At 42.3% G+C, this 23,357-nt stretch overlaps 1 protein-coding gene across 9 annotated transcripts in view; it reads right to left on the bottom strand.

The window, feature by feature from the left end:
- The window catches only part of FAT1 (FAT atypical cadherin 1), a 251,511-nt gene that overhangs the window by 128,876 nt on the left and 99,278 nt on the right, over window positions 1-23,357 (bottom strand). For all 9 annotated transcript variants that reach the window (XR_008889074.1, XR_008889073.1, XM_056559286.1 and 6 more), the window contains exon 3: window positions 12,433-12,747. Coding sequence is in view for 7 of the 9 variants with exons in the window: in XM_056559286.1 (XP_056415261.1) it covers window positions 12,433-12,747 (315 nt within the window). In the remaining 2 variants the exon portion in view is untranslated. The remainder of the gene's footprint in view (window positions 1-12,432; window positions 12,748-23,357) is intronic.

The raw sequence follows: 23,357 nt of genomic DNA, 5'->3' as shown, positions 1-23,357 counted from the left end.
TTCTAGTATATAATTAGTAATTTATCCATAGGTTAATGTAAATAGCATAATATATGTAAATAAATGGTTAATTACTTGTTTCCACGGCGTCGCAGGGCCTTCGGGTTATGTGATGCGTTCCAAGCCTCACTCTGGATGCGTTCCAGGCCTCACTTTGGTGTTTCTAGTCTCGTTTTGGTTTTATTATGTGTATAGGAAGTCAGATGATCACCCAGAAGCCTGTGTGACGGTGAGTGACAGCTGACCTTGGACCTATCAAATTAGGCTCCACCCCCTGTCCATATAAGGGACGCTGCAGCCATTTTAGCTCTCTTGCTCCTGTGCTCTTGATGAGAGAAGACCTGTACAGCTGTAATCGCAGTGAGTTAGGCCTGAGCCCTGCGGCAACGGCTGAACAATTATAGTTATAGAGTGTATCAATCCCCAAACAATCTGCGAGACTACCGGATCTAATCTACCCCTAAATCCGGACGGATCCACGCACCAATTACCTTGATTCTATTAACCTGCAAAAGACGCAAGGTCCACAGCAACTGTCAGTCATTGAAGTCTATAGAAGTGTATTGCAGAGACTGTAACTGTATTCTGAATGTACCGCAAGTTCAAAAGTAAAGTTTACTTCAGTTCAAGTTTAACTCCAGTGTGGACCTTCAGTCATTATCTGCATACGCCTGTCGTTTCTGGGAAGGGCGGCGATAGGCCGAAGCTATACCTCAGTAATACCAGCCCTCACCCTGGCATCATGAGTGACAGGGTAAATATTAACCCATCATATACCGTTACCATACCACCACTACCATACACCCCCCAAGGGCTACCACATTCACAACCAGTGTGCCTCCAGCTGTTGCAAAACTACAACTCCCAGCATGTACGGTGCATGCTGGGAGTTGTAGTTTGCAACAGCTGGAGGCACACCGGTCGTGAAACACTGAGATAGGTAAAAAAAAACTTTGAGTTTCACATCCAGTGTGCCTTCAGCTGTTTCAAAACTACAACTCACAGCAGTCACCGACAGCCAACGGGCATGCTGGGAGTTGTAGTTATGCAACCAGCAGATGCACCACTACAACTCCCAGCATTCACTTTAGCTGTTTGTGCAAGCTGGGAGTTGTAGTTATACAACAGCTGAAGGTACACTTTTCATAGAAAAAATGTGCCTCCAGCTGTTGCAAAACTATAAGTCCCAGCATGCCCATAAGGGAATGCTGGGAGTTGTGGTGGTCTGCCTCCTGCTGTTGCATAACTACAGCTCCCAGCATGCCCTTTTTGCATGCTGGGAGCTGTTGCTAAACAACAGAAGGCTGTCACTCAGCTCCAACTGCTGAGCCACGCCGCCGCTGCAGGTCAGTCCCTCGCCGCCTCCGCCGCTCCTGGGGCCCCGATCCCAACAGGGACGCCGGGGATCGGGGTCCCCAGCTGCCGGGGTCCTCTTCCCGCACCAGATCACGTCCTACGGAAGAGGGGCGGAGCGGGTTGCTGGAGTGACACCCGCAGCAGTGCCACCTCACCCCTGCTGGCTATGGCTGTTTGGGGCCATCATAGACTGCCCCGAACAGCCTGTAATTCCGGGTCACCGGGTCACTGGAGACCCGATTGACCCGGTATCCGCCACAGATCGCTGGGCTGAATTTTCCAGCGATCTGCGGCCATCGCCGACATGGGGGGTCATCATGACCCCCCTGGGCGATATGCCTCGATGCCTGCTGAACGATTTCAGCAGGCATCCGGCTCCGGTCCCCAACCGGCTAGCGGTGGGGACTGGATTTCCCATGGCGTATGGATACACCCTGTGTCCTTAAGGACTCGGAATGCAGGGCATACCCATACGCCCTGTGTCCTGAAGAGGTTAATCAACTGGTGCCAGAAAGTTAAACAGATTTGTAAATTACTTCTATTAAAAAAAATCTTAATCCTTTCAGTACTTATTAGCTGCTGAATCCTGCAATGGAAATTCTTTTCTTTTTGGAACACAGAGCTCTCTGCTGACATCACAAGCACAGTGCTCTCTGCTGACATCTCTGTCCATTTTAAGAACTGTCCAGCGTAGGAGGACATCCCCATAGCAAACACATGCAGCACAGGACAGTTCCTAAAATGGACAGAGATATCAGCAGAGGGCACTGTGCTCGTGATGTCAGCAGAGAGCTCAGTGTTCCAAAAAGAAAATTCCTCTGTAGTATTCAGCAGATAAGTAGTACTGGAAGGATTAAGATTTTTTAATACAAGTTATTTACAAATCTGTTTAACTTTCCGGCACCAGTTGATTAAAAAAAAAAAAAAGTTTTCCACTGGAGTACTCCTTTAATTAGAGTTAAAAAAAAAATAATAATAATAATAATTTTTCCATCAGCCTTAGAATTAAAAAGTGAATAAACCTGTGTGCTATCATAGGTTGACTCCGCGATATCATCTTTCATCCAGAATTACGCTGCTAATAAATCACAGCGCCGCTCATCCCATAGCGTTTTACGAAGCAACGTGGGTTTAAGTTCAGTGGAATGTGTTGTTTCCTTGCGAAGATAAGATTCTAGACATACCTTAAATTATGAATAAACATTAAAATGCACTTGCGAATGCATTACATGCCTGGGCGCTTCCTCTACACTCGGTTCTAAGCCTAAATTAAAGCCAATTTGACGGCGCACGTGATGGTGCCGGGAATATGAAGCTACAGGTCTGGAAAGAATGGTGAATGTTTACGAAGCAACAAAGAGCGTAAAGTGTTTATTGCTGTCCAAGTATTCTCCTCGTTTTCCCGCTACGTCTAAAGCGTCTACTTAGGGCGATCAGTGGGAATAAAAAGAAAAATCTTTCATTAAAGCCATGCCAACTTCCTTTCTTCGTGTCATATTAGCAAACCCAATAAATCTGATGGTAATCTGCCCGGCAGAGAAAGTAAATATTTTTATGACAGTATGCCTTGAAACCAGTGTGGGCAATGCTTTCCTAGGGAGGAACACATATTTCATGTTACAGAAAGGCAGGCGATTGTCTTAGTTAAGGTTACGCAGAAGGGAGGGGGTAGCAGGAATGTGGAAGTAGTTTAGATTATATCTGGGTTTGGAAAATTGAGGTGGGGCTTACTTTGCCCTGTGCTATAGTGTAAACTATCATTTTGTACTATAGTTTTGTTCAACGTATAGACTAGAGATGAGCGAAATTACAGTAAATTCGATTCGTCACGAACTTCTCGGCTCGGCAGTTGATGACTTTTCCTGCGTAAATTAGTTCAGCCTTCAGGCGCCCCGGTGGGCTGGAAAAGGTGGATACATTCCTAGGAAAGAGTCTCCTAGGACTGTATCCACCTTTTCCAGCCCACCGGAGCACCGGAAAGCTGAACTAATTTATGCAGGAAAAGTCATCAACTGCCGAGCCGAGAAGTTTGTGACGAATCGAATTTACTGTAAGTTCGCTCATCTCTAGTATAGACCAGTGTTTTCTAATCAAGGTACCTCCAGCTGTTGCAGAACTACAACTCTCAGCATGCCCGGACAGCCAAAGGCTGTCCGGGCATGCTGAGAGTTGAAGTTTTGCAACAGCTGGAGGTACCTTGATTTGGAAACACTGATAAAGACAATGCTTTAGATGAGAATGCACTTCACTGGAAGTGTAAATGTGTCAAAATTTGTTGTTTAAGTTGTGTTTGTGTGTAAAAATAGTCTTTGAAAACGTCTATATTTTATTAAAAGAATCCATATATTGGTTAAATATCATCAACTGACTCATTGGCTCTATGCACATTGTTGCAATAGGGCTTAAAGGGGTACTCCGGTGGAAAACTTTTTTTTTTTTTTAAATCAACTGGTGCCAGAAAGTTAAACAGATTTGTAAATTACTTCTATAAAAAATAAATAAATAAATAAATAAACAATAGTAATCCTTCCACTACTTATTAGCGGCTGTATACTACAGAGGAAATTATTTTCTATTTGGATTTCTTTTCTGTCACGACCACAGTGCTCTCTGTTGACACCTCTGTCCATTTTAGGAACTGTCCAGAGCAGCATATGTTTGCTATGGGGATTTTCTCCTGCTCTGGACAGTTCCTGACATGGACAGAGGTGTCAGGAGAGAGCACTGTGGTCCTGACAGAAAATAAATCCAAAAAGAAAAGAATTTCCTCTGTAGTATATAGCAGCTGGTAAGTACTGGAAGCGTAAATATTTTTAAACAGAAGTAATTTACAAATCTGTTCAACTTTCCGGCACCAGCTGATTTAAAAACACATATATATATATATATATATATATATATATATATATATATATATATATATATATATATATATATATATATATATATATATATGTTTTTAAATCAGCTGGTGCCGGAAAGTTGAACAGATATGTAAATTACTTCTGTTTAAAAATATTTATGCTTCCAGTACTTACCAGCTGCTATATACTACAGAGGAAATTCTATATATATATATATATATATATATATATATATATATATATATATATATATATATATATATATTTTTTTTTATTTTTTTTTCCACTGGAGTACCCCTTTAAGGCATGTTCCATACAGATTTAGTGTCAATTAGGAGAACATATCATATCATGTTTTGTTCTGGAAGATTAGAAAAGGGATAGTCCGACAAAAAACAACAGGATAGGGGATAAGTGTTTGAGCACAGGGGGACCAACCCCTAGGACCCCCTGCAATCTCTCTGAGGGTTATTTTTATGCCTGAGTACACTCAGGTCTCTTTGACACTTCCATAGAGAATAACTGGAGTGTATGCTGTCTGTACCACGCACTCATCTCAGAGAGCTGGGACACTGGACAGGAGATCGCAGAGGTGTCCCTATTATGTGGCCGACACAGCAAACCATAGTCATATAGTAAACAGTGCCTAAACTGAAATTGTTTTCCTTTATCATCCATGTGAACAATATTTATGACCTTAGGCTGGGTTCACATCACAATTTGACCTTCCGATGCACAGATACAATTTCGGAAGCTCAAATTGCCAGAAATCTTATCTGTGCATGAATAGGTAGGGACAGATACAGAGCAATTAACTATAATGGGGCTGCGGACCCAATCATAGTCAGATAGTGACTACGATCTGGTCATTTTCTCAGTTGATCCAATTTTTGACTCGGACTGAAAATCGTGGTCTGCCACGATTTTTCAGTCCGTGTCAAAAATCTGACATGCTGAGAAAATTACCAGATTGTAGTCACTAGCTGACTACGATCGGGTCCGCAGCCCCATAATAGTTAATGGCTCCGTACCTGTCCCTACCTATCTATGCCCAGATATGATTTCAGGCGACTTGAGCTTCCAAAATCATATCTGTGCATCGGAAGGTCAAATCGTGGTGTGAATGCAGACTTACTTTTGATCACAAAATGACAAGATAAAAAGTGAACCTATTCTTAATAATTGTTTTTATCTTAGGCAAAAAGCAGGATGAATGCTACAAAAGACTTGAAAAAAAGAGAGGGATAAAGCACCACCTAACTTCGCCCAGATGGATCCTCAAGCCACTGATGCTACACACAAGCAACGAGGGAGCTCTTCTATATTAGCCCAGTCCGAGGTGCCAGCAAAGTACAAGAAGTAATCCAAATATGAAACAGTGAAGAGATGAAGCAGCACTCATGGATAATGCAGGAAGGAAGGATTTAATGCGAAGAGCACAAAGAGGAGGTGATCAGACAGCTGGAGCGTTCATAGGTAAGAGCGACACAGTGTGTCACCGGGGCTTCATCCGGGCCATTCCTACAGATAACAACAACATCTAACGCATGCGCACCGCGTTGTTGCTGTTAGCTGTCGGCATGGCAGCGGCTTCCGATGATGCGCCGTTTTCGCGTATTTCAGGAGTGCCGCTGCCACGTCACAGCATAGAGCCGGACGAAGCCCCGGTGAAACACTGTGTCGCTCTTACCTGTGACCGCTCCAGCTGTCTGATCCCCTCCTGTTTGTGCTCTTCGCATTAAAGCCTTCCTTCCTGCATTATCCGTGAGTGCTGCGTCTTCTCTTCACTGTTTCAAAAAGCAGGATGAGGTTGCTCCACAGAATACCCATTTTAGTCCATGCACACACTTTAAACAATTTCAAGAGGAGCCCTACAGTTAACAGAGAACCCCTAAACAGAACGCATAGGGGTGCATCTTTTAGGCCTCCCCCAGCACGCTGGCTCCGCTGTCGGCACACAAGCTTGCTGGATTTATGTAGAGATGAATGCCTACGAGCCCATGTGCCCATGCTGAAATCTACGCTAGCACTGTGCTAGCGGAGACTTCAACAACAGTTTACGCAGGGTTGCCAGCGTAAACTACCATATGTTGCCAGCGTAACCCTTACGTTGCCAGCATAAATTACCTTTGCAGGAAACTACATCCCTTCCCGGTAGACCACTACCCCTTTTTAGGCCGCGCCAAAACTACAAATAATCTGAAAACATTTGCAACTGGAGCATAAAATGTGAAAATATTTGCTGTTTTCACCAGATGGCAAAATAATAGCAAATACCCCACATAGGGTGCTAAAAATCTGATCTTTATAAAGGGGCAGTATTCTCAAAAAGGTGGCTTGTTGGAGAGGTTTCTCTCTATATGGATTTGCCTTCTAATGACAAAAAGAGGCAGCTGAGAAAAGTGTGTGCAGAGTATGTCACTCCGTAATAATGAAATGGAGAGATGGAAATGCCGCAGCCTTATCAAGTCTAATGAAAATGCTTCAAATCATTCATGATGCTGTAAATGTATAATTTGAAGAATAATCTGTTGCTAATTGTTATATAAGAAGCTAATGGATTCAGAAAAATAGCTTCAAAGTGGAGCTAGATTTCAAATGGTCACTGTTGTCCATAAATCAATAGTACATTTTTATCTTATCACAGAAAATGCCTCTTATATTATTGATCAGGCTTCTTTCCGGCTCCCCTCCACTCATTATTTAATCTGAGGAAAATGTTAAAGCCTTAATGAAGAAAGATATTCTCATTTAAGTATCAGGTCACAGCTGACCAAATAAGTCTTTGGAGAGATTCAGTGGTAGATTCAGTTTAGACTGCTCAGTACTGCTCTATAATATCCAGTGTTACAGCTACAGAACAGGATCCTATTTTGTGTGAATGTATGTAAGAGACAACTTAAAATTAGAGATGGAGCCCACAGAGGGGGAAACTGGTGAAAAAAGCGATTACCATATTTTTTGCCCTATGGGACGCTCCGGCATATAAGACGCACCCAATTTTAAATGAGGAAAATCTAGAATACAATGTAAAGTATAGGTCATAGTGATCTTCAACCAGCGGACCTCCAGATGTTGCAGAACTACAACTCCCAGCATGCCCGGACAGCCAACGGCTGTCCGGGCATGCCAGGAGTTGTAGTTTTGCAACATCTGGAGGTCCGCAGGTTGAAGATCACTGGTATAGGAGGTAATACTCACGTGTCCCCGCCATTCTGGACTGTCACCGCTGCCCAGGATGTCGCCCTCCGTCGCTGTCGCCGCGTCCCCGAGGTGTCCCCGCCGCTCCGGAACGTCTCTGCTGCCCGGTATCCTCGCTCTCTGTCGCTGCCATCACGTCAATACACACGCCCCTCCTATTGGATGACGGGGCGGCGTGCGGGACGACGTGATGATGACGAAGGAGAGCGCCGGCCATGCAGGGGATCCCGGCACAGAGCAGACAACGAGGAGGCAGGTAAGGTCCCTCCCGATGCAGCCGGGTTAGTGTCACTTTCGCTTCAGACACGGCGGTCAGCTTTGATCGCCGCGTCTGAAAGGTTAATACAGGGCATCACCGCGATCGGTGATGTCCTGTATCAGCCGCGGGTCCCGGCCGTTGATGGCCGCAGGGACCGCCGCGATAGGTGTGTATTCGCCGTATAAGACGCACCAACTTCCCCCCCCCCAGTTTTGGGGTAAAAACGGCGAAAAATACGGTATCTACTGTAATGGTAAGAAATACTAAATTTCCTTACACACGTACACAACAGCTTATCCTTTGCAATCAGACTGTTTCAGAGAAAGTCAATAACATCTGAATGGCCGCTGTGAAATAATACATTGCAGTGGTTTCAATAGCAGCCTCTACCTCCAGCGAAATCAGTAGGATGTAGGCGATCTGTGTTGCCGCCAATATGTCTGGATGACACAACCCATTTAAACCAGGTTCATTTCCATTCATGAAATCATTACGTCCTAATAACATAATAAGATAAAATAATACAGCCAGTGGATGGATACAGAATGAAAAGACCTAAAGGGTGAAAATATAAATAACTTACATCTGTCAGATAGAGAATAACCTGTGGATAGTGTGGACAATATGACATGTCCTGTGAGGATGAAGAAGAAAACAAAGCAACTGCAGCTATTACAAGAGGCTTTCTTGCAGAAGACATAAGTTGATATTTTGCCCATTTCCCACAGCGCACAAATGACACAGGTGACCTTTATATTCATGTGTTCATTGAACAGGATTTCACAAAGCGGCTGATGATTGTTCTAAAGCATTTTACACTTCAGCAGTCCTGTCAGGGACATGCAGGACCTCCGTTACCCATTGTACTATGTGAACGACATCTCCAAAATGTGCGGAAGAAAAAAGCCAAACTTATAAACATCTGTCCTCTAAAAAAACAACAATCTCATGTAATAGAAACTAAACATTTGGACAAAAGGCAAAGAGCAAACAACTGTACAAATGGCTTAATCTCCCTTGGTTTACAGCCCGATACATTAATGACATAACCCTATTACCATGTAATCTCTTCTAGCTCTTTACTTTCTTTCTGGGAATGCTGTTATTGTGCAGTTATCGGCAGAGGAGCAGATTATGCGGTGTCATAACCATACCATGTATTCAGTAATGTTCTCTAATGAGATATCATTCTGGATTATTACTGAGGTCAAAATACAGCTAATCCTCAAGTCATTTGCTTACGCATTAATATTAATATTGCTGTGCTAGTATCTAAGAAATGTTCGCTTGAAGTTGCAAAATCTGGGAAAGGATGAAAGTTCCTGACTACACCCTGAAAGGCTAAACTTTCAAATTACAGAATTCTGTATAAACCCTTAGATATTCTGTGCTATGATTTCTAAATCCTCTAAAGGGAAAAGTGCAATAATCAATACTGCTATATACAGTACCTAGCATGTCTATATCAGGGACCTGTAGTTACAGGTTATATGGTTGCCCTGATCCCACCCATTAAAGGGGTTCTGTAACCTGTCTGCCCTATCTCTGAAAATGCCCCAAATCTATTTTTATGTGTGTATGTAATGCTCTCCTCCTATGTTCTCTCACAACTTCCTGATTGAGCAGTTGCTCAGTACTACAATTACCAGAATACATTGATTTCCCTCAGCTCTTCGTCACAGCCCTCCCACCCTGCCTACTCCCCTTCCACAGCACTCATGTCAGTTTCCTGCGTAGAGCTGTTGCAAAACCATGCTCTGCAGGAAGTAAATCAGCAGCTCCCGCTGTATTCATTCCCTGTCTGCTCCTGTACCTGTGGCATCGCTCAGGACAAGGCAGCATGCCATAAACTCACCTAATTTTTCCCTAAATGCCCTAATAAAAATATATATCTATATGTGTACATACAGGTTAGTCAGATGTGGTGACATCACTTAGGGGGCCAAGGCTTGAGCTTAGAGATAATATCAAGCCAAGTCTTCTGAGACAGCAAAGGATGATATGTTTTCTCAGGAGAGAGTAATATAGAAAAGAGAAAAAAGCAACAAGAAGTGCGCCCCTAGTGAGGACCGTTTGGCGGGTGTATCCGAAAAGAGACAAAGAGGGGTTCTTACCCTTGGGTGTTGCGGTCAGGGCACAACACCTACAGTAGCGTCTGGAGTGAGGAATGGCTGGACCGCTGCCACGAGAAACTTCTGGAGTGAAATTATTGGAAATAATGTTCCTCTGAATGAAGGCGCAGGTCCCCAAGTATTTTAATAGGGTTTTATTAGTGACGCGTTTCAATCTCGGACAGGGATCTTCATCAGGCATGAATGAAGATCCCTGTCCGGGATCGAAACGTGTTGCTAATAAAACCCATTTAAATACTTGGGGACTAGCGCCTTCATTCAGAGGAACTTTATTTCCAATAATTTCCACATTCTCAGGAGAGAGGGAAAAGCCAGAGAGCTGCTGAGACAACACCTCACTAAAAATTAAAGAACTACACAACTTCCTGCTAGAGGGTATTTCAAGCAAAACACGCTGAAGCCAATACAATTTGTGATAACACTATATTAGTAAGATTATACATGCAGGGGACCAGGGTAGGTAAATATAATTTTTTTTTTGTTCTAACCAGCCTTAGCATTATTTTAAAAACTGCGGCACATTAGAATAGTAGCTGAAAGCAATAGAAATGTTCTGCATTTTTGGTTCAGTTTATTTGACATCTTACCTAACTTTGGCTATATTGTCTACCTAAATACTATTACTACTACTACGACTACAGTAAATACTGTGGGTGCACACAATACAATGTTCTGGAATGTTAATAATTTCTTCATATTATTGTATCAGCTGATCATCTGCAGTCATTTTCCTATGACATATTCCAGTTATGATAATTTTCCTTGATATGGAAGGTGCGCCGTGTGAGACATTTTCATATTTCTATAAGTGAAAGATACACATTTCACTATGACCTATTAACCTATTTTTGAGGATGCTTAATCAAACCTGCACTAACACGTCTGAGTTTAATATTCATATTATAGTCAGGTGTAGCCCTTGTGGTGGCATACTGTGACTTTTAGCATGAATAACAGCATCATTATCACCACAGGGTAGTAGGTAATGACTATGCAGAGAAACAATCAAAGCGTATTGAATTATCTTAGTAAAGTGTTTCCTAACCAGGGTGCCTCAAGCTGTAGTAAAACTACAACTCCCAGCATGCCTGGACAGCCAAAGGCTGTTTTGCAACAGCTAGAGGAACCCTGGTTGAGAAACACAGTCTTAGTTGCCCTGTTTGGAGTAAAATACAGTAAACTTCAACTTTCAAAAGGATTACGTTAAATTTACATTACAAACCCGGGAAGCTGCAATTTCTGGCTAACTGTAACCAGATTGGCCATAATATACAGGTGACACGGCATCATAGCACTGTTTTATTTCATGTACCATATAGAAGATAGAGTCTTTGGTCTGTCCATATTACAATGCATAAGTAAAAGTGGTTACCCTATATATGAGTTCTCCAGGCTTTAAAGTTGTAGTCAAGTTTAGAAAACATTATTCTCTATCCAAAGGATAGGGGATAAGTTTCAGATTGTAGGGGGTCTGACTGCTGGAACCCCCCACAATCTCCTGCCCAGTGCCCTGGCTATCACCATGCATTGAGCAGTGTTGCCACACAAAGCGTTGGTCCACACGCGTCCTCCATGCATCTCTATGGGAGAGCCAGAGATACCCGAGTACAGTGCTTTGGTTCTCTAATAGAGATAAATGGAGGGTGTGTTACAACCCTAGCTCCGTGCATTAGGAGAGCCGGAGCACCATGCAGTAGATCTCGGGGGTCCCAGCAGTTGGACCCCCGTGATCTGACACTTATCCCCTATCCTTTGGATAAGGGATACATTTTTCTAGATTGGAATACCCTTTTAATTAAAAACCCTCTATATGGCACCTATTGAACTCAATGTAAACAGTGCAGCGATGTTCAAGTCTGTACATGGCACCACCCCTCACTGCCTGTACGTACAGAATACCAGCACATTGTGTACGGTGGCTTTTTTTTTTTTTTTTCTGCAACCAAGGCTTTCCTGGCTCCAGGTTGGCAGAATGGCAAGGCATGGTAAACTTTTTTTTATACATTATATCATTAAAAAAATCATCTTACACTTATAAATAACAGGGTTAACTAAAAAAATATATACATATATAGATTCCCCCTTTAAAGGGGTATTCCGGGCAAAAACATTTTATCCCCTATCCAAAGGATAAGGGATAAGATGTCTGATCGTGGGAGGCCTGCTGCTGAGACCCCCCGCAAAGTGATGTCACGCCCCCTCCATTCATGTCTATGGGAGGGGGCGTGACAGCCATCACGCCCCCTCCCACAGACATGAATGGAGGGGGCGTGGCGTGACATCACATCCATAGTCCGATACTGGAAATTCAGGGTGCTGCAGGGAGATTGCGGGGGGTCTCAGCAGCGGGCCCCCCATGATCAGAAATCTTATCTCCTATCCTTTGGATAGGGGATAAAATGTTTTTGCCCAGAATACACTTTTAACAGCTCCTGGCTCATATAAACTTCACGAGGATTTATTTTCTACTTTCCTATGTTCACAAACTATTTTCTTGTCAAAGTTGCTTCAAAGTTAGACTTCATAAACCCATCCAGTTCCCCTGCTATGTCCTTTTTTCAATCTTGTATCTATAGATTTTGATGGAATTGTTGTTAAAAAAAAAAAGGATTTCACATACCTGTCTTTGGATTGATAGTAAAGAATCCCTGTGGGTTACCACTTGAAATCTTATAAGTCAACTTGTCATTAAAACCGGAGTCAGGATCAAAAGCAACAATCTGCACAACAGATAAATCCTTTGGTGAGTTTTCCATGACCTCTGGGTAATACACAGGTTCCGAGGTTTGTGGCGCATTATCGTTGACATCTTCAATTTCAATGTATATCTCAATAAAAGATGATAGGGGAACAACTCCGCGATCGGTGGCATAAACAGTAAGCCAGTAATGAGAAGTTGTTTCACGGTCAAGATTATCTGCGGTCCGTATAATACCTGAATAATAAAAAAATATATAGAGCGCATGGTTAATGGAAATTTCAGCACTTAAGGTTAAGTATCTTTCAATTTCTAATTGCACTAAACACATATAAAGTACAAAGCATAATCCATCAGGCGGCAATAAAGCGATGCTAATGAAAACATATTAACATGCTGGAAGAGACCTGGGGAGACAAAATGACTCATCTCTGCTACTTGGGTCCTTGCTCGCATTGATTATGGATTATCTTTATGGTTGATTCCTTTATAATGCTGTAATACATTTTGCACATTTCAGAAACCTTTGGAAAAGGATCAAATGAGACTTTAAGTAAGTGAACCTAATAAAGTAGAATCCTCAATGATATCTGTGTTAAGAGTGCAAAAGTTCACACTGTATAGGGTGAGCCAATTTTATTCTCCCAGCTCGGGAAAAGAATGTTCATTAGGATTCCATCAAACATGAGATGAATAAAAATCGACAAAATATGTATTCTTCCTAAGAAACAATCAAGTCTTTATATGCTTCAGGACTCTGCATGTTATATAACATACAGGGGAGTTTCCCCATGACTTGGACTAGGTCATTTACAAGTATTTACCAGCCGGCCATGAGATCTGACATATGACTGCACTTGTTAATATCAATTCATTGTATTTTTTTTCTTTGTACTCAACCCCTTCCCCCAAAAAATGATTTTGCTTCTTCAGATTGGACTAGGATATCCTTTCCATGCTTTGCCATTCTTCTTTTAAGACCCTTAGCTATACAGTAATATCTTGTAGCTAAGCTGTTTATGTTCAGTGCCCTGACACAACATAAATCTGCTTTGCTCTATGTACTAGATACAATTGTGTCTGGAAGCGTTCACTGTCATAACAATCGGTGATTAAATGAAACGGACATAGGTAAGTAGACCAATCCTTGGGCATCTGTTTAAGTCATTTTAGAAGTTCTATAACAATGTTAGGCCAGCTTCATATATGTCTGTTAAATATTGAACTGTCCAGGTTGGCAATGTTGAAGACAACAAATCAATTTATTTGCATTTCATGTCCCATTGCTATACTGAAATGGAGCACAGCGCCAGAACAATAAACCATGGAAACACTCAACAAACAATAGCTAACTATTCCAGATCACAGGACAAGTTCAAACCTAAGCTTAGTGTTAATCAATGCAAAAGTGATAAGTCATAATAACAAAATAATACACCAGTAGATCACTGTGGGGGAGTCCATTGACCTCTTTTCCTCATTTTGGGACTGATAATAGATTTCCATGGCAAAAAAAAATGACAATAAAAGTTCCGTACATCAAGTACTATTATGTTTATCCTTGTGCAATTTGTTAAAGGGGTGCTCGGGTAACCAAACCCATAACCCAACCTTTCCCTATCATCAACCTATTTAATTCTCTAATTATATTCTATTAGCTACATGGAGCAGTTTCCCCTCTTTGATTGTCACTTACAAGGATGAAATGAGGGAATCACATCATTAAGCAATCCACCCTGTCTCTTTCCAAATCCCTCTCTGAAAGCAACCCCCACCCTCATGGGAGACACAGACCATATGGTTTCTGCCTTGCACTGATGAGTCATGCTCTCTTTCGTGCAGAGAACTGGGAGGTGTGTGCATCTATAGCCAATCAGATACTGAACCTTTCACTGCTGCTGAGAGTAGGAGGGTGGGGGCTGCTTGAAGAGAGTGAGCTGGCAGGCAGAGCTGCAATGATTGCTGGGAGATGTAGGCAAGGGGACGGAAGGATGTCAAATAATATTAAGCAGCCAAAGAAGACAACAGGGGCCATAGGAGCCATGGATATCAGGCGGGATGGTTTACAGGGAACATATACAGGTAGTGTGTGGCTTTGGAGATTTTTTTTTTTTTTTTCATACGTATACTTCACTGGAATATGGGTGTTGCCTGCTAATAGCACCCCAGAATTCATGAGTTGCTTTTAGATATACCATAATTGTGTGATTAATCCATACATTGGACGTGTTCTTTTAAAACTGATAACATTCTCCTCAAAGTCCCAGACCCCACTACCAATCCTGGAAATAAGCAGTGGCTTGAGATCACAGGCTGTATATCTATACATGTTGAAAGATCACAGTTTATTTCAGTTAGGCAGGAACAAACCCATTAGATTCAATGTAAAAAATTAAACTCCAGAACATTATACTCCTTGTGGAGCCTTAACTCTGTGTGTTCCCAGTTGCAAGGAATCTATATTAAATTAACCACGACCCAAGTTCTCTTCGGAGATATTCCTCTCTATCTTTATTTTGTTCCCCATCAGCTTACAGAGGAGATCAGGCAGTGGAGCATCTCGCAATGTTCTCCTTTGAGCTAATTAAACCACTTTTCACAAAAAAGCAAAGGCTTTTGTTGGATCATGGCTACCCGACTATAAAACACGTCTAGGCTGATAGATTTTCCCAAATCCTGCATCCAGATCATTTAGCAAAGAGTCAAAAGGTGTTTATTTAGAGACAAAACGGTAAAAGCTTTTATCTGAAATATGTCAACGTAGATTTTTGGGAGGAAGAAGCCTCTCTTTGTCAGAGGAAGAAGTGATTGTTCCTGCCCAGAGAAATGGTCAGCAGGCATGTTACACGGATAAATGGGAAGAGATGATGCAATTAGAGAATTTCGACTAAAGCCGCTTCTCGATTCAGCATGTTACTTCCAGTCCACAGAATCCTTTGGAAAAAAAAGCAGACAGCTTCCACCGTCATCCCCATTTATGCCTATTTTAATAGCGTGGCTTATTCCTGTCATCCTGCCGCCTCTATGTCAGAACTTTAGGATAATAGTACTATAATTGCTGTACAGAAAAAGTGCAAGCTTAATAAAGCTTTCCTGGTTGAAAATATAATGAAGACATATTCCAAGAGGCCCCATAGTCTGCAGGCATATAGGCAGCATTGCTTACGATAATATTGTAATAAAGCATGATGAGAGGCACTCACCACATCTTGTGTTCAACAGAGTTTCATGCAGCTAAAAATACAGCATGACCGGATTAGGACGCTGCATGGCGTCCTAACCCGGTCATGCTGCATTTTTAATTGCACAAAAGAAAAAAAAAAGGTGTGGTGAGTGCCTTGCGTCATGTTTGATTACAATATTGCTGGTTTTGTATTTTTCATCGGAGGTTGAGCACCCCGTGGTGACTGTTCTTGCCTCTTGAATGTGAATACCAGTAGGAAAGGAGGGATCAAGTTGTGCCAAATTCTGTCTCCCTCATATGATTTGCTTATATAATTTACATATATCTACACACACACATATATATATATATATATATATATATATATATATAATCACGGGTCTAATACAGATATTCCAAACTACTTACACTCTCTCTCTCTCTCTCTCGCTCTCTCTCTCTCGCTCTCTCTTTATACATATATATTATATATACATACACAGTGGGGCAAAAAAGTATTTATTCAGCAACCAATTATGTAAGTTCTCCCACTTAAAAAGATGAGGGAGGCCTGCAAGTTTCATCATAGGTATACCTCAACTATAAGAGACATAATGAGAAAAAAAAATCCATAAAATGACATTGTCTGATTCTTAAATAATTTATTTGCAAATTATGGTGGAAAATAAGTATCTGGTTAATAAAAAAAAAAGTTAATCTCAATACTTTGTTATATACCCTTTGTTGGCAATGACAGAGGTCAAACGTTTTTGTAAGTCTTCACAAGGTTTTCACACACTGTTGCTGGTATTTTAGCCCATTCCTCCATGCAGATCTCCTCTAGAGCAGTGATGTTTTAGGCCTGTCGCTGGGCAACACGGACTTTCAACTCCCTCCAAAGGTTTTCTATTGGGTTGAGATCTGAAGACTGGCTAGGCCACTCCAGGGCCTTGAAATGCTTCTTACGAAGCCACTCCCTTGTTGCCCGGGTGGTGTGTCTGGGATCATTGTCACACTGAAAGACCCAGCCACGTTTCATCTTCAATGTCCTTGCTGATGGAAGTAGGTTTTCACTCAAAATCTCAAGATACATAGCCCCATTCATTCTTTCCTTTACATGGATCAGTCGTCCTGGACCCTTAGCAGAAAATCAGCCCCAAAGCATGTTGTTTCCACCCCCATGCTTCACAGTAGGAATGGTGTTCTTTAGATGCAACTCAGCATTCTTTCTCCTCCAAACACGATGAGTTGAGTTTTTACCAAAAAGTTCTACTTTGGTTTCATCTGACCATATGACATTCTCCCAATACTCTTCTGGATCATCCAAATGTTCTATAGAAAACTTCAGACGGGCCCAGACATGTACTGGTCCCCCCGTGTGGTTCTGAGATTTTTGCTCACTGTTTTTGTTATCATTTTGACACCACGGGGTGAGATCTTGTGTGAAGCCCCAGATTGAGAGAGATTATCAGTGGTCTTGTATGTCTCCCATTTTCTAATAATTGCTCCCACAGTTGATTCCTTCACACCAAGCTGCTTGCCTATTGCAGATTCAGTCTTCCCAGCCTGGTGCAGGTCTACAATTATGTTTCTGGTGTCCTTCAACAGCTATTGGTTTTGGCCATAGTGGAGTTTGAGTGTGACTGTTTGAGGTTGTGGACAGGTGTCTTTCATACTGATAAGCTCAAACAGATGCCATTAATACAGGTAACAAGTGGAGGACAGAGGAGACTCTTAAAGAAGAAGTTACAGGTCTGTGAGAGCCAGAAATCTTGCTTGTTTGTAGGTGACCAAATACTTATTTTCCACCATAATTTGCAAATACATTCTTTAAAAATCAGGCAATGTGATTTTATGGATTTTTTTTTCACATTATGTCTCTCATAGTTAAGTTATACCTATGATGACAATTACAGGCCTCTCTCATCTTTTTTAAGTGGGAGAACTTGCACAATTGGTAGCGAACTAAATGCTTTTTTGCCCCACTGAATACACACACATATATGTTTATACATATAGGGGGAGATTTATCAAAACCTGTGCAGAGGAAAAGTTGCCACAATCAGCTCACTTTTTTCATTTTTAACAAGGCCTCTGCAAAATAAAAGAAGTGATCTGAGTGGTTGCTATTGGCAACTGGGCAACTTTTCCTCTGGACAGGTTTTGATAAATCTACAATTTTATGAACTGCAGCAGTCCCATGTATAGTGGAATATATAATAAAGACATATTCCAAGAGGCATCGTAGACTACAGTCATATAGGCATCATTATTTATGATAGTAATATTATAATAAAGCATGACACAAGGCACTCACTGCATCCTATGTTTAACGGTGACATTGTTTTTTTTTTTTTTTGTGCAATTAAAAATATTCCATAATCGGGTTAAGACTAACTAGGCCCTGCTGTATTTTTAACTGCACTAAAGAAATAAACTCCATTGAACACACAATGTGGTGAGTGCCTCATGTCATGCTTCATTACAATATTACCGGTTTTGTTTATATCATTTGAGATTGAGCATCCAGCGGTGATGGTTCTTGCTTTGTGGCATTGTCCAGGAGCTTTTGAAAGGGAAAACCAGTAGGAAAAGTGGGATTGAGTTGTGCCGACTTCTGTCTCTCACATATGATATGCTTATGTTCATACATATAAAAAATATCTACACAATATTATGCACTGCAGCAGTCCCCTGTATGGGCTAGACCTATAAATGAATATGAGTGGATATGGATGTAATATCAGTGCTGAAGAACTGATGCAGCATGCTCAGCAAATATCGTAAAAATCTGGACAGCTTGTCTGCCGTTAGGTGCCCGTATTCAGTAATACAAATTACAATCAGGGCCGGCCTTAGGGGTGTGTGAGCTGTGCGGCCGCACAGGGCGCCATAGCAACCGGGGCGCCGGGCGGCCGACACAGCTCGCACCAAGTATATATAATTTGTATTGCCCGACGCCCGGGATTTAGCCCTGCTTCGGGCAAGCAGCACTAAATGCCGGTGTAATGAAGAATACTGTGCCCTGTAGTGGAATGTGACCCTCCGCACAGGGACACAGTTTTCTGCTTTGCGGGCCACTCCCTCTCATTACATTCCCACTACCCTCCCTCAACTGTGTCCCTCTGCGGAGGGTCACATTCCGCTTCAGGGCACAGTTTTCTTTATTACACCAGAAGGCTTCACTTACTCTGCCCTCCTCCGCGTCTCCGGTTGGCTGGCGGCCGGAGTCTGAAGAGGGATGTCGAGCATGTGACGTCCCTCCGCAGACCCGCACAGGACATTAGTGATGTCACTCGTCAGGCCGCCGCCAGAGAGAAGAGAAGCGCAACGCATGTCAGGTAAAGTTGTCTATGTTTATGTGTGGGTGTCTGTGTGTGTGTGTGGTTGTCTGTCTGTCTGTGTGTGTGCATGTGTGGTTGCCTGTGTGTGTGTGTGAGTCGGGGAGGGGGGGGATGGGGGAATGACAATGTTACCGAATTTGGGGAACCTGCTACTACCTATTGTGGGGAACCTGCTACTACCTAATGTGGGGAACCTGCTACTACCTAATGTGGGGAACCTGCTTCTTCCTAATGTGGGGAGCTATACTGCACCTAATGTGGGGAACTATACTGCACCTAATGTGGGGGACTATACTGCACCTAATGTGGGGGACTATACTGCACCTAATGTGGGGGACTATACTGCACCTAATGTGGGGAGCTATACTGCACCTAATGTGGGGAACTATACTGCACCTAATGTGGGGGACTATACTGCACCTAATGTGGGGAACTATACTGCACCTAATGTGGGGAGCTATACTGCAACTAATGTGGGGGAACTATACTGCATCTGATTAAGGGGGGCAGGGGAATGATTAAATATTAAAAATAAATATTTGTTACGAAGATTTTTTTCCTCTTTGCGTATGTTTATGGGGTAATGGGGGGGAGGGGGGCGCCACAAGGTTAGCTGGCACAGGGCGCCTGAACACCTAAGGCCGGCCCTGATTACAATAGAAATAGAACAACAGGGCAATGAATTTGCGAGCCTGGGATAAGTGAAAAACACAAATTCTGTTCAGATTTCCATAGTTTATGCCAAGCATTCTACATCAGCCACAGGAGAGCTAACTGCAAATAAAAAGACACCATGCAGAATTCACTATCATGGTTTGCTGATGATTTTCTTCCTACTCCTGTAACATCTGCCTAATCTTTACTTCTCCAGGAAGCAGGAGCTTCACTCATGTAATAGCAGTATGCTACAAAGCTTTCAATCACACATATTACCAGCCCAAGGGATGGGGGGGGGGGGGGGGGGGCAGCATTGGCTGTGTGAGGCTGGTGTGTCTGGCATTTCTGAATACTGCTTTTCTGGATCACAATATTGATGGTCTGTGCATAGAATAGGCCATTAATATCTGATCGGTGGGTGTCTGACTATCTGCACCCCTATTTATCAGGAGTTTGAAGGAGTTGCATAGTTTAGGTGAGCACTGCAGCCTCTTCATTATTTCCTTTGCTCAATACACCTGCATACCCTACATACAGTGGTCCCTCAAGTTACAATATTAATCGGTTCCAGGATGACCATTGTATGTTGAAACCATTGTATGTTGAGACCATAACTCTATGGAAACCTGGTAATTGGTTCTGAAGCCCCAAAATGTAATCCAAAAATAGGAAAAAGTGAGGATTAAAGAAAAATAAGTAGATAACTAATAAAGATAAAGCAAGTCCTTACATATAAAAGTAGGAAAGAGCTGCTGGAAGCTGTAAATCACTGTCTATGTCAGTGTTTTCTAACCAGGGTGCCTCCAGCTGTTGCAAAACTACAACTCCCAGCATGCCCGGACAGCCGTTGGCTGTCCGGGCATGCTGGGAGTTGTAGTTTTGCAACAGCTGGAGGCACCCTGGTTGGGAAACAATGGTTTATGTAGAGGACAGGAGCTTCTTCAAGGTTCTATACAGTACACACAGTGTCCCAAATGGAGCCGCCCTTACTTGGTGTCCAAAAGAACAGCTAACCCTGGCACAGGTAAGGAGTAGTACAGAACATGTAGTTCCTCCCTGTACTGTAGGGGGCGCTACCAGACACCCAGTCAGTGCATGTACTTCAGTAATAGAGGTGATGTACCAGTAAAATGCCCATTCTGATTGGTCAGTTCCTCCAGTCATTGACACGTTTCACAGATCTGGACTGTCCGTGGCATTGCATGTTGAGTCTGGTTTCAAGTTACAATGGTCCAGAAAAGACCATTGCATGTTGAACCTATTGTATGTTGAGGCCATTGTAAGTTGAGGGATCACTGTACAGTATACAGTTTACATACAGCTGTACTGGGTATGCAACTTTGTCTAATTTTTTTTAGCCTTTTCTACATTACAACTGACATTTAGGCTATGGTAACGCGGCAGAGGTTTCGAAATTCCGCAAAAATTTTGTTCAGCCAAGCAAAGCTTGCTGACAGGAGTTACGCAATTCTGATGGAATTTTGGCAGAATTCCTAAAAAAAAAATTCACGTCCAATTGACTTCAATGGGATTCCACCACGGAATTCCACAAAATATAAAACTGATCTTATATTTTTGTGGAATGAGGAATTTGCGAGGCAAAATGCCCGTGTGAACATAGCCTTATACCTCCTAATGGTGTTACTATGTTTAAAACAAATGTTAAACATGTGTACGAAACTCTTGCTTTTGCCTCTTATCACCCCCCCCCCCCCCCCCCCGCCCACCTCAGTTTTAATTCACTCTAAAAAATATGTAGTATAAAATATTTTATACATGTTATGGATTAAGTACCTTTTGTGTCCTTTGTATTAATTTATTTATTTATATAGCGCCTACAGATTCCGCAGCGCTTGTGTATCAGAGGATCTATTCATTCATATAACAGTTCACCTGTATGTATGTCGCTTGAATGCCGAGAGTAGAAAAAGGGTGGATTCTACTCTATAAGCACAAATATAATCCTACATGGTCCCTTACTTTATTCTGTATTAGACTTCCAAGAATCCATTGAAGCAAGAGAGGCAGAAAGACAAAGTAATTGGGGTTAATCTTTCTTTGCTCGGTGCTTGCAAGTCATGATTTTTTTCTTTTGGCCTCCTAAACAAGATGAATTATCACTTTCCGGGCTCGGTGCATATACAGTACCTAGCTGTAATGCTTAGAAAGGCTTTAGGCTGGAAATCAAGTCATCACCATCAAACAATACCTGGGACATGCAACAACTCGCCTGGTGTATAATGCATAAACACCCTGTGATAAATCTGAAAATGCTGATCAGGTAAAAGGCGATCCATCAATTCTAACAACCTGTCAACTTACAGTAATGCAGACAATTGTCTGTTAAACATAAACTGAGGAAGTGCCTGTCTTCTATGGGAAGAATGTCCACTATTGAGGAAAAGCTTACTTAAGCAAGTTGTAACAGTGGTATGTATTCGACTTGAAATTATTCAAATATTAAACAGTAATACTACTGAAACAATAAGGAATCAGGACTGCCCTGAGTAAAGCAAACATTGAAGAACTCTTAGGACTGCTACTAGGCAAGAGCAACAACTTTTTCTCTGTATGCCAACCAGACAACTTGAGAAATATGCAGATAGGCTAAAATTTCCCTGTCCCCTTCACCCAGTATATAATAAAAACTGTCTGACAGAAGCCACCACTAGGGGGAGCTCAATGTACAGGAATTTTTACAGCCACCATTAAACTCAGAGGAAGCTGTAAAAACCTCTACGCACAGATCTACCCTAGTGGTGGCTGCAGGAAATTGGCATCAGGAAGCAGAAGGAGTTCAGAGCCCTACCATGAGAAGATGTACACAACCACTATTTCAAACTGAACTTTAAGCCAAAAAAATTCATTATAAAAGGAAACAAAACATCTATAGTATGCCTGGTAGGTCATGGCATCATCAATAGTAGTTGTCACTACCTTTGCACCATAGTTTGCAATGCAGAATTTTTTGAGACTGAAATGCACTGCTCCAAAAAATAAAGGGAACACAAACAACATAATGTAGCTCCAAGCCAATCACACTTCTGAGAACTCACACTGTCCACTCAGGAAGCAACACTGATTGATAATCAATTTCACATGCTGTTGTGCAAATGGAACAGACAACAGGTGGAAATTATAGGCAGTTAGCAAGACACCCCCAATAAAGGAGTGGTTCTGCAGGTGGTGACCACAGACCACTTCTCAGTTCCTATGCTTCCTGGCTAAGGTTTTGGTCACTTTTGAATGCTGGCAGTGCTTTCACTCTAGTGGTAGCATGAGACGGAGTCTACAACCCACACAAGTGGCTCAGGTATTGCAGCTCATCCAGGATGGCACATCAATGCAAGATGTGGCAAGAAGGTTTGCAAAATGACCTCCAGCAGGCCACATATGTGCATGTGTCCACTCAAATGGTCAGTAACAGACTCCATGAGGGTGGTATGAGGGCCCCACGTCCACAGGTGGGGGTTGTCCAAAACTGCCCAAACCATGCAGGATGTTTGGCATTTGCCAGAGAACACCAAGATTGGCAAATTTGCCACTGGCCCCCTGTGCTCTTCACAGATGAAAGCAGGTTCACACTAAGCACATGTGACAGACGTGAGAGAGTCTGGAGACGCCATGTAGAACGTACTGCTGCCTGCAACATTCTCCAGCATGACCAGTTTGGCAGTAATGGT

Source organism: Hyla sarda, chromosome 1 (genome assembly GCF_029499605.1).
Source record: "Hyla sarda isolate aHylSar1 chromosome 1, aHylSar1.hap1, whole genome shotgun sequence".
In the NCBI taxonomy this organism is placed as follows: Eukaryota; Metazoa; Chordata; class Amphibia; order Anura; family Hylidae; genus Hyla; species Hyla sarda.
Note: the sequence above shows the minus strand (reverse complement) of the source record. Positions and strands in the feature narration are given on the sequence as shown.